The sequence below is a fragment of the Coregonus clupeaformis genome, chromosome 40, assembly GCF_020615455.1.
Source record: "Coregonus clupeaformis isolate EN_2021a chromosome 40, ASM2061545v1, whole genome shotgun sequence".
Classification (NCBI taxonomy): Eukaryota; Metazoa; Chordata; class Actinopteri; order Salmoniformes; family Salmonidae; genus Coregonus; species Coregonus clupeaformis.
Window position 1 is genome coordinate 12,108,209 of NC_059231.1, and position 20,391 is coordinate 12,128,599.

Consider the following 20,391-nt stretch of genomic DNA (forward strand, 5'->3'; position numbering starts at 1 on the left):
GAAAACTCATCTGGTACCAACTTCGTTAGCTTGATGGCTAGCAGCTTAGCGTCTCTGTCAAGCAGGCTTCAACATGTCTCTTAAGCGGGATTTCCGGGACAAGAAATAGCGGTCCTAGCTGTTGAAAGCTAACCGCGTCCTGGAATCCACGCAAAAACAAGTTCTGTATTCGTATTTATGAATAGAGTTTTAGTTTTAGCACTGCTCCTCTGCCTATGTCCATGTCAATGTTGAAATCACACCAGAAGACCAATTTGTTTAGGTCTGGAAGAAAACAAACACATTTATTTTTGAATGTAAGTCCCTTTTAGTTGCGCATCTGGCGAGTGAGTAATGTGCAGTCTACTGTGCTGGTCTATGGTTCTGTACTGTTGCTGCTCATTTCATGGTTAAGTTAGCAAATAACAAATCGTAGATACAAATGATATACTTCCTCATGATATACTTCTGCCAGGTAACCCTACTTTGCAGTTAACCTTTAATTGAGAAGGTTTTGGGGAAAGTATTTCTGTCAACCCACGAGATGGTTATCAGAGTTGTCAAAATGCTTCAGGGGCGTCGGTAGACACAATATAAGTAACCTAATGAATGTCCCTCTAACTGCCCTGAATGCCTCTGCTGATCCTACAGCTATTGTGTGCAGTAATCATGTGCCTAAGAACCAGATTTATACTGTTAGCACTGAGCCAGTGTGCCCGAGGAGGAAGTCCATTGTGTGCAGCTCACCCTGCACTAACATAAAGAACATGAGCACATCTACTGCTGCTAAGCTTCCCAGTAAAGCAATAAAAACAAGTAAGCATCCCAGAAGAAAAGTGCTCAAAATAGCCCACGTTAACATATTTAGCTTAAGAAACAAGGTTCATGAAATCAAAAATTTGCTAGTAACAGATGACATTCATATTCTGACTATCTCTGAAACTCACTTAGATAATACCTTTGATGATACAGTGGTAGCAATACAAGGTTATAACATTTACAGAAAAGATAGAAATGCCAATGGTGGAGGTGTTGCTGTTTATATACAGAACCACATTCCTGTGAGTATTAGAGAGGATCTCATGTTAAATACTGTTGAAGCAATATGGCTAAAGGTTCACCTGCCTCACCTAAAGCCCATTCTGGTGGGAAGCTGCTATAGACCACCAAGTGTTAACAGTTAGTATCTGGATAACCTGTGTGAAATGCTTGATAATGTATGTGATATGAATAGAGAGGTATACTTTCTGGGTGATTTAAATATTGACTGGCTTTCATCAGGCTGCCCACTCAAGAGAAAGCTTCAAACTGTAACCAGTGCCTGCAACCTGGTTCAGGTTATCAGTTAACCTACCAGGGTGGTTACAAACAGTACAGGAATGAAGTCATCAACATGTATTGATCATATCTTTAATAATGCTGCAGAGATTTGTTTGAAAGCAGTATCCAAATCCATTGGATGTTTTGATCACAATATAGTAGCCATATCTAGGAAAACCAAAGTTCCAAAGGCTGGGCCTAATATAGTGTATAAGAGGTCATACAATACGTTTTGTAGTGATTCCTAGGTTGTTGATGTAAATAATATTTGTTGGTCCGTGGTGTGTAATGAAGAGCAACCAGACGCTGCACTTGACACATTTATGAAATTGCTTATTCCAGTTACTAATAAGCATGCACCCATTAAGGACATGATTGTAAAAACGGTTAAATCCCTGTGGATTGATGAGGAATTGAAAAATTGTATGGTTGAGAGGGATGAGGCAAAAGGAATAGCAAATAAGTCTGGCTGCACAACCGATTGGCAAACGTATTGCAAATTGAAAAATAATGTGACTAAACTGAATAAAAAGAAGAAGAAACAACACTATGAAACAAGAATAAATGACATAAAGAATTATATTAAAAAGCTTTAGAGCACATTAAATGAGATTTTGGGCAAAAAGGCAAACTCAGCTCCATCATTCATTGAATCAGATGGCTCATTCATCACAAAACCAACTGATATTGCCAACTACTTTCATAATTTTTTCATTGGCAAGATTAGCTAATTTAGGCATGACATGCCAGCATCAATTGCTGACACTACACATCCAAGTTTATCTGACCAAATTATGAAAGACAAGCATTATAATTTTGAATTCCGTAAAGTGAGTGTGGAAGAGTTGAACAAATGATTGTTGTCTATTAACAATGACAAGCCACCAGGGTCTGACAACTTGGATGGAAAATTGCTGAGGATAATAGCGGACAATATTGCCACTCCTATTTGCCATATTTTCAATTTAAGCCTACTAGAATGTGTGTGCCCCCAGGCTTGGAGGGAAGCAAAAGTCATTTTGCTACCTAAGAATAGTAAAGCCCCCTTTACTGGCTCAAATAGCTGACCAATCAGCCTGTTACCAACCTAAACTATTGGAAAAAAGGGTGTTTGACCAGATACAATGCTATTTTACTGTAAACAAATTGACAACAAACTTTCAGCATGCTTATAGAAAAGGACATTCAACAAGCACAGCACTTACACAAATGACTGATGATTGGCTGAGAGAAATTGATGATAAAAAGATGGTGGGGGCTGTTTTGTTAGACTTCAGTGCGGCTTTTGACATTATCAATCATAGTCTGCTGCTGGAAAAATGTATGTGTTATGGCTTTACACCCCCTGCTATAATGTGGATAAAGAGTTACCTGTCTAACAGAACACAGAGGGTGTTCTTTAATGGAAGGCTCTCAAACATAATCCAGGTAGAATCAGGAATTCCCCAGGGCAGCTGTCTAGGCCCCTTGCTTTTTTCCATCTTTACTAACGACATGCCAGTGTGTCTATGTATGCGGATGACTCAACACTATACACGTCAGCTACTACAGCAACTGAAATAACTGCAACACTTAACAAAGATTTGCAGTTAGTTTCGGAATGGGTGGCAAGGAATAAGTTAGTCCTGAATATTTCCAAAACTAAAAGCATTGTATTTGGGTCAAATCATTCACTAAACCCTAAACCTCAACTACATCTCGTAATGAATAATGTGGAAATTGAGCACGTTGAGGTGACTAAACTGCATGGCGTAATCCTGGATTGTAGACTGTCATGGTCAAAGCATATTGATACAACAGTAGCTAAGATGGGGAGAAGTCTGTCCATAATTAAGTGCTGCTCTGCCTTCTTAACAACACTATCAACAAGGCAGGTCCTACAGGCCATAGTTTTGTCGCACCTGGACTACTGTTCAGTAGTGTGGTCAGGTGCCACAAAGAGGGACTTGGGAAAATTGCAGTTGGCTCAGAACAGGGCAGCACGTTTGGCCCTTAAAAATACACGGAGAGCTAACATTGATGACATGCATGTCAGTCTCTCCTGGCTCAGAGTGGAAGAGAGATTGACTTAATCACTGCTTGTTTTTGTGAGAGGTGTCGACGAGCTGAATGTACCGAGCTGTCTGTCTAGAATACTGGCACACTGCTCGGACACCCATGCATACCCCAAAAGACATGCCACCAGAGGTCTCTTCACAGTCCCCAAGTCCAGAATGGATTATGGGAGGCGCACAGTACTACATAGAACCATGACTACATGGAACTCTATTCCACATCAGGTAACGATGCAAGCAGTAGAATCAGATTTTAAAAAAACAGGTAAAAATACACCTTGTGGAACAGCGGGGACTGTGAAGAGACACACACACACACAGGTACATACACACATACATATAGATACTCACTCTACACACACGTACACATGGATGTTGTATTGTAAATATGTGATAGTGGAGTAGTGGCCTGAGGGAACACACTAAATGTATTGGGTGAAGTGTTATGAAATAAAATGTCATGTAATATTTTAAATTGTAAATAACTGCCTTAATGTTGCAGGACCCCAGGAAGAGTAGCTGCTGCCTTGGCAGGAACTAATGGGGTTCCATAATAAACCCCAGGAAGAGTAGCTGCTGCCTTGGCATGAACTAATGGGGATCCATAATAAATACAAATACAAATACATAAACTGGCTACAGGGGCTATATTGCTGGCATGTATTGTGATAGGTTTGGCATTTTTAAGCCAATAGTGGCTATCCAGGGGTGGGATAATGTCAATGTTACGTTGATTAGATAGTAGCTGGTGTACTATTGGCTATCTGAATAAACTAAACTTAACATATCTCCATTCAGGTGGTAATGGAGGAGTTCCACCACCCCCGGACGGTTTGGGTGCCCCTGGGGGTGTTGTTGGGGTCAGGCATGCTGTTCGCCGTCCTCACCCTCCAATGGCAGCGCTTCTTCACCACCCTCTCCACCGCTGTGTTTGGCTCGGCTGTCATCACCGTCACTGTGGACTACTTCATCGAACTGTTCGCCCTTGTCAGGTATGTTATTACTGCTCCCTCCTCTCCTCTCCTCTCCTCTCCTCTCCTCTCCTCTCCTCTCCTCTCCTCTCCTCTCCTCTCCTCTCCTCTCCTCTCCTCTCCTCGCCTCGCCTCGCCTCGCCTCGCCTCGCCTCGCCTCGCCTCGCCTCTCCTCTCCTCTCCTCTCCTCTCCTCTCCTCTCTCTCTCCTCTCCTCTCCTCTCCTCTCCTCTCCTCTCCTCTCCTCTCCTCTCCGCTGTGGTTCAGTTGGCAGAGCGTGGTGCTTCCAATGCAGGCTCTTGGGGCCACCCATTTGAAAATGTATGCAAATGTATACACACACTACTGTAAGTGGCTTTGGATAGGAGCATCTGTGGTGTGCTGGTGCTCTAATCAAGATTTCAGAAGATATTATATATTACATATGAATATATATATATTACATATGATATTATATATTACAGATACATATTATATATTACAGATGATATTATACAGTGCATTCGGAAAGTATTCAGATCCCTTGACTTTTTCCACATTTTGCTACGTTACAGCTTTATTATAAAATTGATTAAATTGTTTTTCCCCCTCATCAATCTACACACAATACCCCATAATGACAAAGCAAAAACTGTTTTTTATAATTTTTTGCATTTTGTTTTGTTTTTGGAAATATCATATTTACATAAGTATTCAGACCCTTTACTCAGTACTTTGTTGAAGCATCTTTGGCAGCGATTACAGCCTCAAGTTTTCTTGGGTATGACTTTACAAGCTTGGCACACCTGTATTTGGAGAGTTTTTCCCATTCTTCTCTGCAGATCCTCTCAAGCTCTGTCAGGTTGGATGGGGATCGTCGCTGCACAGCTATTTTCAGGTCTCTCCAGAGATGTTCGATCGGGTTCAAGTCCGGGCTCTGGCTGGGCCACTCAAGGACATTCAGAGATTTGTCCTGAAGCCACTCTTGCTTTGTCTTGGCTGTGTGCTTAGGGTCATTGTCCTGTTGGAAGGTGAACCTTCGTCCCAGTCTGAGGTCCTGAGCCCTCTGTAGTAGGTTTTCATCAAGGATCTCTCTGTACTTTGCTCCGTTCATCTTTCCCTCGATCCTGACTAGTCTCCCAGTCCCTGCCGCTGAAAATCATCCCCACAGCATGATGCTGCCACCACCATGCTTCACTGTAGGGATGGTGCCAGGTTTCCTCCAGACGTGACGCTTGGCATTCAGGCCAAGTAATTCAATCTTGGTTTCATCAGACCAGAGAATCTTGTTTCTCATGGTCTGAGAGTCCTTTAGGTGCCTTTTGGCAAACTCCAAGCGGGCTGTCATGTGCCTTTTACTGAGGAATGGCTCCCATCTGGCCAGTCTACCATAAAGGCCTGATTGGTGGAGTGCTGCAGAGATGGTTGTCCTTCTGGAAGGTTTTCCCATCTCCACAGAGGAACTCTGGAGCTCTGTCAGAGTGACCATCGGGTTCTTGGTCACCTCCCTGACCAAGGCCCTTCTCCCCCGATTGCTCAGTTTGGCCGGGCGGCCAGCTCTAGGAAGAGTCTTGGTGGTTCCAAACTTCTTCCAATTAGGAATGATGGAGGCCACTGGGTTCTTGGGGACCTTGAATGCTGCAGAAATGTTTTGGTACCCTTCCCCAGAGCTGTGCCTCAACACAATCCTGTCTCAGAGCTCTACGGACAATTCCTTCTACCTAATGGCTTGGATTTTGAACTGACGTGCACTGTCAACTGTGGGACCTTATATAGACAGGTGTGTGCCTTTCAAAATCATGTCCAATCAATTGAATTTACCACAGGTGGACTCCAAGTTGTAGAAACATCTGAAGGATGATCAATGGAAACAGGATGCACCTGAACTCAATTTCGAGTCTCATAGCAAAGAGTCTGAATACTTATGTAAATATGGTATTTCTGTTTTTTTATTTTTAATAGATTTGCAAACATTTCTAAAAACCTGTTTTCGCTTTGTCATTATGGGGTATCGTGTAATCGTAATTTGTTTTAGAATAAGGCTGTAACATAACAAAAAGTGGAAAAAGTCAAGGGGTCTGAATACTTTCCGAATGCACTGTATATTATAGATACATATTATATATTACATATTATGTTATATATTACAGATACATATTATGTATAATATATTATATTATATATTACATATGAGATTATATATTACATATGATATTATATATTACAGATACATATTATATATTACAGATATATATTATATATTACAGATAAATAATATATATTACAGATACATATTATATATTACAGATACACATTATATATAACATATGATATTATATATTACAGATACTGTACATATTATATATTACACATGATATTATATTTTACAGATACATATTCGAGAGGATCAAGGTGGCTCCGCCCCGTACTGTCTGCTGGTTCACCTGGGTCATCATGGGGGTGTGGCCTGTCCTGGCATTGCTGGGGGTCCTCATCCAATGGAAGGTCACCGCCGAGGGATACTCACACACTGAGGGTAAGTCTGAACCCTAACCTTTAACCCTAACCCTAACGGAGGGATACTCACACACTGAGGGTAAGTCTGAACCCTAACCTTTAACCATAACCCTAATGGAGGGATACTCACACACTGAGGGTAAGTCTGAACCCTAACCTTTAACCATAACCCTAATGGAGGGATACTCACACACTGAGGGTAAGTCTGAACCCTAACCTTTAACCCTAACCCTAATGGAGGGATACTCACACACTGAGGGTGAGTCTGAACCCTAACCTTTAACCCTAACCCTAACAGACTGTCTTGCCAGCTGCTGTGGTCATTGTGATACGTAGTCCAAAACATGATTTAAGTCTAGTCCTAGTGATTTAAAGTCCAAGACCAAAACGTAGTGATTAAGTCCTAGTGATTAAGTCCTAGTGATTAAGACCAAGACTAAGACGTAGTGATTAAGTCCTAGTGACTAAGTCCTAGTGATTAAGTCCAAGACCAAGACGTAGTGATTAAGTCCTAGTGATTAAGTCCTAGTGATTAAGTCCTAGTGAGGAAGTCCAAGGGCCCAGGACTAGGCTTAAAGTGAAATTTCCCAATTTTTCAACTTCATATTCGTCGTCTCCAGCACCACCTCAACATCAACATATGTGAAAATGGAGCCTTTCTAGGTTTGGTAGTAAAAAAGATAGAGGAAGATGAGTGTTTCATCGTGTGATTTTAACCAATTATGAGTAGGCATTGCCTGCTAATTGCCTTCTAATTGCCTGCTAATTGTCTACTAATTGTCTACTAATTGGTTGATGATGTCATTGGAAACATTTATCTTCCTCTATCTTTTTTACTACAAAACATAGACACGCCCCATTTTCACATACAATATATATAAAAAAGTATGTGGACTCCCGTTCAAATTAGTGGATTCGGCTATTTTAGCCAATCGAGCACACAGCCATGCAATCTCCATAGACAAACATTGGCAGTACAATGGCCTTACGGAAGAGCTCAGTAACTTTCAACGTGGCACTGTTTTAGGATTATACCTTTCCAACAAGTCAGTTCGTCAAATTTCTGCCCAGTTAGAGCTGCCCCGGTCAACAGTAAGTGCTGTTATTGTGAAGTGGAAACGTCTAGGAGCAACAACGGCTCAGCCGCGAAGTGGTAGGCCACACAAGCTCACAGAACGGGACCGCCGAGTCCTGAAGTGCATAGCGCGTAAAAATCGTCTGTCCTTGTTTGCAACACTCACTACTGAGTTCCAAACTGCGCCTGGAAGCAATGTCAGCACAATAACTTATCGTCGGGAGCTTCATGAAATGGGTTTCCATGGCCGAGCAGCCGCACACAAGCCTAAGATCACCATGCGCAATGCCAAGAGTCGGCTGGAGTGGTGTAAAGCTCACCGCTATTGGACTCTGGAGCAGTGGAAACGCGTTCCCTGGAGTGATGAATCATGCTTCACCATCTGGCAGTCCGACGGACGAATCTGGGTTTGGCGGATGCCGGGAGAACGCTACCTGCCCCAATGCATAGTGCCAACTGTTAAGTTTGGTGGAGGAGGAAAAATGGTCTGGGGCTGCTTTTCATGGTTCGTGCTAGGCCCCTTAGTTCCAGTGAAGGGAAATCTTAACGCTACAGCATATAATGACATTCTAGGCGATTCTGTGCTTCCAACGTTGTGGCAACAGTTTGGGGAAGGCCCTTTCCTGTTTCAGCATGACAATGCCCCCGTGCACAAAGCGTGTTCCATACAGAAATGGTTTGTTGAAATCGGTGTGGAAGAACTTGACTGGCCTGCACAGAGCCTTGACCTCAATCCCATCAAACAACTTTGGGATTAATTGGAACGCCGACTGCAAGCCAGGCTTAATCGCCCCAATGTTCCATCATTTAGTGGAAAGCCTTCCCAGAAGAGTGGAGGCTGTTATAGCAGCAAAGGTGGGACCAACTCCATATTAATGCCCATGATTTCGGAGTGAGACGTCCACATACTTTTGGTCATGTAGTGTACGTTGATGTTGGGGTGGTGCTGGAGAAGATGAATATGAAGTCGAATTTTTTTTTTTAAATGTCCCTTTAATCAGGGTCTAACTGGCCTACAGTGTGCTGTTTGTGTGAGAGGTTGGAGGTAGGCTGTACACCACCACAGAATCTGATGTTTTACCAGTTCCCTGTAACTCAGTTGGTAGAGCATTGCGCTTGCAACGCCAGGGTTGTGGGTTTGTTTCCCACGGGGGGCCAGTATGAAAATGTATGCACTCAATAACTGTAAGTCGCTCTGGATAAGAGTGCCTGCTAAATGACCCAAAAAAACAAAAAAACAAAAAAAATATATATATATATGCTTTAACAAGAAGTCACACATCTAATGCGATAAATCTGTGAACATGTGATGGCTTGTGATCAAAAGCAAGGGAGGCGAAGAAGCTTTGGATGTGGTGTTGTGGTTGTCATAGTAACGGCCTGGTAATGTGGTGCTTGTGCCACCCCCTCCTGTCCCCCCCACTCCCCCCTCTCCCTGGGTTAAAAGCTTTTGACTGCTGGGCTTGAAGGGTGTCAGGGGAAAGGAAGAGGGGTGAGAGGGTGAGGGGGGGGGGGGGCAGGGAGTGGGTGGGTGGGAGGATTGGAGGGCAAGAGGGGGTGAGGGTGAAGGGAGGGGGGTGAGGAGGCAGCGAGGAGGCCAAGAGGCGGTGAGGGGGAAGAGAGACGGTGGGGGGGGCAGAGAGAGGCAACGAGATGCAGACAGGAGGGTTAGTGGGGTGGGAGGCAGAGAGGAGGGTTAGTGGGGGGTGGGAGGCAGAGAGGAGGGTTAGTGGGGGTGGGAGGCAGAGAGGAGGGTTAGTGGGGTGGGCAGAGAGGAGGGTTAGTGGGGGGAGGCAGAGAGGAGGGTTAGTGGGGTGGGGCAGAGAGGAGGGTTAGTGGGGGGTAGGCAGAGAGGAGGGTTAGTGGGGGGGCAGAGAGGAGGGTTAGTGGGGGGGGGCAGAGAGGAGGGTTAGTGGGGTGGGCAGAGAGGAGGGTTAGTGGGGGAGGCAGAGAGGAGGGTTAGTGGGGGGAGGCAGAGAGGAGGGTTAGTGGGGGGCAGAGAGGAGGGTTAGTGGGGAGGCAGAGAGGAGGGTTAGTGGGGGAGGCAGAGAGGAGGGTTAGTGGGGTGGGAGGCAGAGAGGAGGGTTAGTGGGGTGGGAGGAGGGTTAGTGGGGTGGGAGGCAGAGAGGAGGGTTAGTGGGGTGGGAGGCAGAGAGGAGGGTTAGTGGGGGGGAGGCAGAGAGGAGGTTAGTGGGGGGAGGCAGAGAGGAGGGTTAGTGGGGGGCAGAGAGGAGGGTTAGTGGTGTGGGAGGCAGAGAGGAGGGTTAGTGGGGGGCAGAGAGGAGGGTTAGTGGGGTGGGAGGCAGAGAGGAGGGTTAGTGGGGTGGGAGGAGGGTTAGTGGGGTGGGAGGCAGAGAGGAGGGTTAGTGGGGTGGGAGGCAGAGAGGAGGGTTAGTGGGGGGAGGCAGAGAGGAGGGTTAGTGGGGGGGGCAGAGAGGAGGGTTAGTGGGGTGAGAGGCAGAGAGAGGGTTAGTGGGGGGGACAGAGAGGAGGGTTAGTGGGGGGCAGAGAGGAGGGTTAGTGGGGGGGCAGAGAGGAGGGTTAGTGTGGGGGGCAGAGAGGAGGGTTAGTGATGTGGGGGCAGAGAGGAGGGTTAGTGGGGGGAGGCAGAGAGGAGGGTTAGTGGTGTGGGAGGCAGAGAGGAGGGTTAGTGGGGGGGGCAGAGAGGAGGGTTAGTGGGGGGGCAGAGAGGAGGGTTAGTGGGGGGCAGAGAGGAGGGTTAGTGGTGTGGGAGGCAGAGAGGAGGGTTAGTGGGGGGCAGAGAGGAGGGTTAGTGGGGGGGCAGAGAGGAGGGTTAGTGGTGTGGGGGCAGAGAGGAGGGTTAGTGGGGGGGCAGAGAGGAGGGTTAGTGGGGGCAGAGAGGAGGGTTAGTGGGGGGGGCAGAGAGGAGGGTTAGTGGGGGGGGGGCAGAGAGGAGGGTTAGTGGGGGGGGAGGCAGAGAGGAGGGTTAGTGGGGGAGGCAGAGAGGAGGGTTAGTGGGGGGGGCAGAGAGGAGGGTTAGTGGGGGGGCAGAGAGGAGGGTTAGTGGGGGGGCAGAGAGGAGGGTTAGTGGGGGGCAGAGGAGGGTTAGTGGGGGGAGGCAGAGGAGGGTTAGTGGGGGCGGCAGAGAGGAGGGTTAGTGGGGGGCAGAGAGGAGGGTTAGTGGGGTGGGAGGCAGAGAGGAGGGTTAGTGGGGGGGCAGAGAGGAGGGTTAGTGGGGGGCAGAGAGGAGGGTTAGTGGGGGGGCAGAGAGGAGGGTTAGTGGGGTGGGCAGAGAGGAGGGTTAGTGGGGTGGGAGGCAGAGAGGAGGGTTAGTGGGGTGGGGGGCAGAGAGGAGGGTTAGTGGGGGGCAGAGAGGAGGGTTAGTGGGGGGCAGAGAGGAGGGTTAGTGGGGGGGCAGAGAGGAGGGTTAGTGGGGGGGCAGAGAGGAGGGTTAGTGGGGGGGCAGAGAGGAGGGTTAGTGGGGGGCAGAGAGGAGGGTTAGTGGGGGGGAGCAGAGGAGGGTTAGTGGGGGGGCAGAGAGGAGGGTTAGTGGGGGGGAGGCAGAGAGGAGGGTTAGTGGGGGGGGGCAGAGAGGAGGGTTAGTGGGGGGGGCAGAGAGGAGGGTTAGTGGGGGGGGCAGAGAGGAGGGTTAGTGGGGTGGGAGGCAGAGAGGAGGGTTAGTGGAGTGGGGGGCAGAGAGGAGGGTTAGTGGTGTGGGGGGCAGAGAGGAGGGTTAGTGGGGTGGGAGGCAGAGAGGAGGGTTAGTGGGGGGGGCAGAGAGGAGGGTTAGTGGGGGGGGCAGAGAGGAGGGTTAGTGGGGTGGGCAGAGAGGAGGGTTAGTGGGGGAGGCAGAGAGGAGGGTTAGTGGGGGGGAGGCAGAGAGAGAGGCAAGGAAGGGCGAGAGGGGACATCCATTAAGTGGATATACTGACAGATGGTGCTTCTACCTCTCTGGCTGGCGGTGCCCAGATGGTGCTTCTACCTCTCTGGCTGGCGGTTTCCAGGTGCTGTCTAGAAATTACACAATTAATCCTGCTGCTGATAATGAACAGGGAACAGTATTATAAGTCCTGCTGCTGATAATGAACAGGGAACAGTATTATTAGTCCTGCTGCTGATAATGAACAGGGAACAGTATTATTAGTCCTGCTGCTGATAATGAACAGGGAACAGTATTATTAGTCCTGCTGCTGATAATGAACAGGGAACAGTATTATTAGTCCTGCTGCTGATAATGAACAGGGAACAGTATTATTAGTCCTGCTGCTGATAATGACCAGGGAACAGTATTATTAGTCCTGCTGCTGTTAATGAACAGGGAACAGTATTATTAGTCCTGCTGCTGATAATGAACAGGGAACAGTATTATTAGTCCTGCTGCTGATAATGAACAGGGAACAGTATTATTAGTCCTGCTGCTGATAATGACCAGGGAACAGTATTATTAGTCCTGCTGCTGATAATGAACAGGGAACAGTATTATTAGTCCTGCTGCTGCTAATGAACAGGGAACAGTATTATTAGTCCTGCTGCTGATAATGAACAGGGAACAGTATTATTAGTCCTGCTGCTGTTAATGAACAGGGAACAGTATTATTAGTCCTGCTGCTGATAATGAACAGGGAACAGTATTATTAGTCCTGCTGCTGATAATGAACAGGGAACAGTATTATTAGTCCTGCTGCTGACAATGAACAGGGAACAGTATTATTAGTCCTGCTGCTGATAATGAACAGGGAACAGTATTATTAGTCCTGCTGCTGATAATGAACAGGGAACAGTATTATTAGTCCTGCTGCTGTTAATGAACAGGGAACAGTATTATTAGTCCTGCTGCTGATAATGAACAGGGAACAGTATTATTAGTCCTGATGATGCTGATAATGAACAGGGAACAGTATTATTAGTCCTGCTGCTGATAATGAACAGGGAACAGTATTATTAGTCCTGCTGCTGTTAATGAACAGGGAACAGTATTATTAGTCCTGCTGCTGATAATGAACAGGGAACAGTATTATTAGTCCTGCTGCTGTTAATGAACAGGGAACAGTATTATTAGTCCTGCTGCTGATAATGAACAGGGAACAGTATTATTAGTCCTGCTGATGCTGATAATGAACAGGGAACAGTATTATTAGTCCTGCTGCTGATAATGAACAGGGAACAGTATTATTAGTCCTGCTGCTGATAATGAACAGGGAACAGTATTATTAGTCCTGCTGCTGATAATGAACAGGGAACAGTATTATTAGTCCTGCTGCTGATAATGAACAGGGAACAGTATTATTAGTCCTGCTGCTGATAATGAACAGGGAACAGTATTATTAGTCCTGCTGCTGATAATGAACAGGGAACAGTATTATTAGTCCTGCTGCTGATAATGACCAGGGAACAGTATTATTAGTCCTGCTGCTGATAATGAACAGGGAACAGTATTATTAGTCATGCTGCTGATAATGAACAGAGACCAGTATTATTAGTCCTGCTGCTGATAATGAACAGGGAACAGTATTATTAGTCCTGCTGCTGATAATGAACAGGGAACAGTATTATTAGTCCTGCTGCTGTTAATGAACAGGGAACTGTATTATTAGTCCTGCTGCTGATAATAAACAGGGAACAGTATTATTAGTCCTGCTGCTGATAATGAACAGGGAACAGTATTATTAGTCCTGCTGCTGTTAATGAACAGGGAACAGTATTATTAGTCCTGCTGCTGATAATGAACAGGGAACAGTATTATTAGTCCTGCTGCTGATAATGAACAGGGAACAGTATTATTAGTCCTGCTGCTGATAATGAACAGGGAACAGTATTATTAGTCCTGCGTCTGATAAAGAACAGGGAACAGTATTATTAGTCCTGCTGCTGATAATGAACAGGGAACAGTATTATTAGTCCTGCTGCTGATAATGAACAGGGAACAGTATTATTAGTCCTGCTGCTGTTAATGAACAGGGAACAGTATTATTAGTCCTGCTGCTGATAATGAACAGGGAACAGTATTATTAGTCCTGCTGCTGATAATGAACAGGGAACAGTATTATTAGTCCTGCTGCTGATAATGAACAGGGAACAGTATTATTAGTCCTGCTGCTGATAATGAACAGGGAACAGTATTATTAGTCCTGCTGCTGATAATGAACAGGAATCAGTATTATTAGTCCTGCTGCTGATAATGAACAGGGAACAGTATTATTAGTCCTGCTGCTGATAATGAACAGGGAACAGTATTATTAGTCCTGCTGCTGATAATGAACAGGGAACAGTATTATTAGTCCTGCTGCTGATAATGAACAGGGAACAGTATTATTAGTCCTGCTGCTGATAATGAACAGGGAACAATATTATTAGTCCTATGCTGCCTGCATGGGTGAGTGTGTCAACACATTGTTTTTGTGGAAGCACAATGTATCGTCATTTTCAAAATCCCCGGACATCATGCCTGGTGGAGTTGTATGAATGAATGAGATTCTGTGCTTTTTGTTGGATGACAATGTTTTGAGCAGACTCTTTCTCTCTCCTCCTCCTCTCCCTCATTTTTCTCTGCCTCTCTCTCTTTCTCTCATTCTCATCCTATCCTACTGTCTCTCCCTCCCTCTTTCTCTACATCTCTCCCTCACGCTGTCTCCCCCTCTCCACTCTCATTCTCTCTTTCCCTCCCCCTCTTCCTCTCTCTTCTTCTCCTGCTCCCTCCCCCTCACCTCCTCCCTCTCTGCTCCCTCCCCCTCACCTCCTCCCTCTCTGCTCCCTTCCCCTCACCTCCTCCCTCTCTGCTCCCTCCCCCTCACCTCCTCCCTCTCTGCTCCCTCCCCCTCACCTCCTCCCTCTCTGCTCCCTCCCCCTCACCTCCTCCCTCTCTGCTCCCTCCCCTCACCTTCTCCCTCTCTGCTCCCTTCCCCTCACCTCCTCCCTCTCTGCTCCCTCCCCCTCACCTCCTCCCTCTCTGCTCCCTCCCCCTCACCTCCTCCCTCTCTTCTCCCTCCCCCTCACATCCTCCCCCCCTCTGCTCCCTCCTCCCTCTCTGCTCCCTCCCCCTCACCTCCTCCATCTCTGCTCTCTCCCCCTCACCTCCTCCCTCTCTTCTCCCTCCCCTCACCTTCTCCCTCTCTGCCCTCTCCCCTTACCTCCTCCCTCTCCCTCCCCCTCACCTCCTCCATCTCTGCTCTCTCCCCCTCACCTCCTCCCTCTCTGCTCCCTCCCCCTCACCTTCTCCCTCTCTGCCCTCTCCCCCTTACCTCCTCCCTCTCCCTCCCCCTCTCCTCTTCCCTCTCCCTCCCCCTCTCCCCCTCACCTCCTCCCTCTCTTCTCCCTCTCCAGTGGTTCTCAGTCGCCAGCAGCGGAGGGTCCAGTTGATGAGGATCCACCAGAAGGAAGAGAGGATGCAGAAAGACGTGAAGAAGAAGAGGAAGAAGAAGAGACCGAAGCAACAGCAGCAGCAGAAGCAGCCGGGGCACCTCCAGCAGCAACAGTACCACCACCCTCCTCCACCTACCTACCCTCCTCCTACCACCACCACCACCACCACCAACACCAACACCACCAACAAGGCCCTCCTCCCTGAGCCTATCACCTACCACAGGAAACCAAACCCCATCCGACGCTTCGATGGGGACGTGCTGTCGCCTGTAAGACCATATTTTCTTATCTGTCAGTGAATATGGCTGCGTCCCACGGACCTATCTAAGACTTCACAGATGGAAACCACTGGCCTATCTAAGACTTCACCATCTATTGTTATCTCCACTTTGTAACACAATAAAATGTGAAGAAATCCAAGGGGTCTGAATACTTTTGCAAGGCACTGTAGTGAAGCCAAACTTTAGTGGTCAAAAACATTCATCTTTTGCGTGACAGGGGGAGCGGGTTTTCAAAATGCTATCATATCATGAAATTATACCATTTATGAAATGGCCAGATATATTTTTAATACAGACTAGCTAAAAAGACAAGTGAAAATGGACAAATTCTCCAATATATTATGATAATTGTGTAGTAAAACAATAAGTAGAGGTGCAAACACATACATTTTCACCCCCTATTTTAATTTCCTCCATGTCTCAGGCGGCCAGGCGGACACAGGGCTGTTTGGCTCATCTCCTGTCACCAAGAGGAATAACTTTGCAGCTGTTTCTCTGACTAATAAACAATGCCATGCTGGTGGGTGGCAACATTCAAATAAAACCCAGCCCTGAAACTAAACGTAGGCTGAAATGAATTTGTATGTCTCATCATAGGAAAAGGAAACCGCATTCACCGGGATTTGAACGAAGTGGGCAGTTCGGATTTGTCACTTCAAGCTCAGATACAGTGGATTCAGAAAGTATTCATACCCCTTGATTTATTCCACATGTTGTTGTGTTACAGCCTGAATTCAAAATGGATAAAATAAAATATCACCCATCTACACACAATACCCCATAATGACAAAGTGAAAACATGTTTAATTTTTTATCCAAGTTTATTGAAAATGAAATACAAAAAATATCAAATTTACATAAGTATTCACACCCCTGAGTCAATACTTTGTAGAAGCACCTTTGGCGGCGTTTACAGCTGAGAGTCTTTTTGGGTAAGTCTCGAAGAGCTTTCCACACCTGGATTGTACAATATTTGCCCATTTAGTCTTTAAATAATTATTCAAACTCTGTCAAGTTGATTGTTGATCATTGCTAGACAGCCATTTTCAAGTCTTGCCATCAATTTTCAAGCCGATTTAAGTCCAAACTGTAACTAGGCCACTCAGGAACATTCAATGTCGTCTTGGTAAGCAACTCCAGTGTAGATTTGGCCTTGTGTTTTAGGTTATTGTCCTGCTGAAAGGTGAATTTGTCTCCCAGTGTCTGTAGAAAGCAGACTGAACCAGGTTTTCCTCTAGGATTCTGCCTGTGCTTATAGCTGTATTCTGATTCTTTTCATTCTAATAACACTCCCTAGTCCCTTGCCACCACAAACCGATGCTGGCACTAAGACCGCACTCAATGACCTGTATAAGGCCATAAGCAAATGGGAAAACGCTCATCCAGAGGCGCCGTTCCTAGTGGCCGGGGACTTTAATGCAGGGAAACTTAAATCCGTTTTACCTAATTTCTACCAGCATGTTAAATGTGCAACCAGAGGGGAAAAAAAACTCTAGACCACCTTTACTCCACACACAGAGACGCGTACAAAGCTCTCCCTCGCCCTCCATTTGGCGAATCTGACCATAATTCTATTCTCCTGATTCCTGCTTACAAGCAGGAAGCACCAGTGACTCGTCAATAAAGAAGTGGTCAGATGGCGCAGATGCTAAGATACAGGACTGTTTTGCTAGCACAGACTGGAATATGTTCTGGGATTCTTCTGATGGCATTGAGGAGTACACCACATCAGTCACTGGCTTCATCAATAAGTACATCGATGACGTCGTCCCCCAGAGTGACCGTACATACCCCAACCAGAAACCATGGATTACAGGCAACATCCGCACTGAGCTAAAGGGTAGAGCTGCCGCTTTCAAGGAGCGGGACTCTAACCCGGACGCTTATAAGAAATCCCGCTATGCCCTCCGACAAACCATCAAACAGGCAAAGAGTCAATACAGGACTAAGATTTAATCGTACTACACCGGCTCCGACGCTCGTCGGATCTGACAGGGCTTGCAAACTATTACAGACTACAAGCTGCCCAGTGACACAAGCCTACCAGACAGGCAAAATTACTTCTATGCTCGCCTGAGGCAAGCAACACTGAAGCATGCGTGAGAGCATCAGGTGTTCCGGACGACTGTTTAAACAGGTCAACATTCACTAGGCCGCAGGGCCAGACGGATTACCAGGATGTGTACTCCGAGCATGCGCTGACCAACTTTGCATACCGCCCCAACAGATCCACAGATGATGCAATCTCTATTGCACTCCACACAATGCAATTCATTGACTACAGCTCAGCGTTCAACACCATAGTGCCCTCAAAGCTCATCACTAAGCTAAGGACCCTGGGACTAAACACCTCCCTCTGCAACTGGATCCTGGAATTCCTGACAGGCCGCCCCCAGGTGGTAGGGTAGGTAACAACACATCTGCCACGCTGATCCTCAACAAGGGGGCCCCTCAGGGGTGTGCGCCAGTATTCCCTGTTCACCCATGACTGCATGGCCAGGCAAGACTCCAACACCACCATTAAGTTTGCCGACGACACAATAGTGGTAGGCCTGATCACCAACAATGATGAGACAGCCTATAGGGAGGAGGTCAGAGACCTGGCCATGTGGTGCCAGGATAACAACCTCTCCCTCAACATGATCAAGACAAAGGAGATGATTGTGGACTACAGGAAAAGGAGGACCGAGCACGCCCCCATTCTCATCGACGGGGCTGTAGTGGAGCAGGTTGAGAGCTTCAAGTTCCTTGGTGTCCACATCACCAACAAACTATCATGGTCCAAACACACCAAGACAGTCGTGAAGAGGGCACGACAAAGCCTATTCCCTCTCAGGAGACTGAAAAGATTTGGCATGGGTCCTCAGATCCTCAAAAAGTTATACAGCTGCACCATCGAGAGCATCCTGACTGGTTGCATCACCGCCTGGTATGGCAACTGCTCGGCCTCCGACCGCAAGGAACTACAGAGGGTAGTGCGTACGGCACAGTACACCATGCTACAGCGCCAAGTCTAGGTCCAAAAGGCTTCTTAACAGCTGCTACCCCAAAACCATAAGACTCCTGAACAGCTAATCAAATGGCTACCCAGACTATTTGCATTGTCCCCCCCACCCACCCCCTCTTTTATTCTGCTGCCAGTCTCTGTTTATTATCTATGCATAGTCACTTTAACTCTACCTACATGTACATATTACCTAAATTACCTCGACTAACCTGTGCCCCCGCACATTGACTCTGTACCGGTACCCCCTGTATATAGCCGCGCTACTGTTATTTTGCTGCTGCTCTTTAATTATTTGTTATTTCTTTTTATTTGTTATTTTTTTACTTATCTATTTTTTACTTAACAGTTATTTTTCTTAAAACTGCATTGTTGGTTAAGGGCTTGTAAGTAAGCGTTTCACTGTAAGGTTTACACCTGTTGTATTTGTGTGACAAATAAATGTGATTTGATTTAGTCCTTGCCGATGACAAGCATACCCATAACATGATGCAGCCACCACCATGCTTAAAAATATGAAGAGTGGTACTCTGTGACATATTCAGGACTTGCCTTCTTGCAAACAGGATGCTTGTTTTGGAATATTTGTATTATGTACAGGCTTCATTCTTTTCACTCTTTTATTTAGTTTAGTATTGTGGAGTAACTACAATGTTGTTGATGTCTGCTTTTTTGTTTTTATACACATCTAACAATCGTTCTCCTTCTTTGGGAGGCATGGAAAAACCTCCCTGGTCTGTGTGGGGGTACAGAGATGGGGTAGTTATTCAGAAATCATGTTAACCACTATTATTGAATACGGAATGAGTCATTGCAACATTTCTGTGATTTGTTACGCACATTTTTACTCATCAACTTATTTAGGCTTGCCATAACAATGGGGTTGTATACCTTTTGACTAAAGACATTTCAGCTTTAAATTTGTCATTAATTTAAAAATATTCTACAAACAATATTCCACTTTGACGTTATGGGGACCACAAGCATCTATGTTCATGCTTGTGGTCCTCTGAGCTCAGCTGGTAGAGCACGGCGCTTGTAACGCCAAGGTAGTGGGTTCGAACCCCGGGACCACCCATACACAAAAATGTATGCACGCATGACTGTAAGTCGCTTTGGATAAAAGCGTCTGCTAAATGGCATATTATTATATCAGTGACACAAAATCTCATTGTAATCCATTTTAAATTCAGGCTGTAACACAACAAAATGTGAAAAAAGTCAAGGGGTGTGAATACTTTCTGAAGGCTCTGTATATCATACTTAGACTAAAACGATCACTTATCGACTTATATTGTTGTGCAACATCATGGGTAAGCTCTGGCCATCGTCTTTCAGCTCGAAAAAATTATATTTTTTACTGGTGCGGGTGTTTGAATTACAGTGCCCATGATGCTCAGGGTTAAGAACATAAATTGTAGATTAATAATATTACATTGTATTGTATTCTATTACACCCTCTTAACGTATCCCACAGAGGGCAAAATGTGTTTAATATGTTGTCATTAGTAAAGATCTGCCCGCTGACACCGTGCAGTGTCTCAGCAGTTGCTGCAGTGTCTCCTTGAGAATCCCTGCCCTATATAGTGAATATATATATATATATATATATATACATATACAGTGGGGAAAAAAAGTATTTAGTCAGCCACCAATTGTGCAAGTTCTCCCACTTAAAAAGATGAGAGAGGCCTGTAATTTTCATCATAGGTACACGTCAACTATGACAGACAAATTGAGAGAAAAAAAATCCAGAAAATCACATTGTAGGATTTTTAATGAATTTATTTGCAAATTATGGTGGAAAATAAGTATTTGGTCACCTGCAAACAAGCAAGATTTCTGGCTCTCACAGACCTGTAACAACTTCTTTAAGAGGCTCCTCTGTCCTC

The 20,391-nt window shown here is 46.0% G+C and overlaps 1 protein-coding gene across 1 annotated transcript in view; it reads left to right on the forward strand.

Annotated features, from left to right (window-relative positions):
• LOC121555041 (transmembrane protein 198-B) overlaps positions 1 to 20,391 on the forward strand; it is a 71,195-nt gene that overhangs the window by 46,258 nt on the left and 4,546 nt on the right. The window contains exons 4-6 of the mRNA XM_041868815.2: positions 4,152 to 4,345; positions 6,693 to 6,838; positions 15,176 to 15,483. Of these exons, the coding sequence (XP_041724749.2) occupies positions 4,152 to 4,345; positions 6,693 to 6,838; positions 15,176 to 15,483 (648 nt within the window). The remainder of the gene's footprint in view (positions 1 to 4,151; positions 4,346 to 6,692; positions 6,839 to 15,175; positions 15,484 to 20,391) is intronic.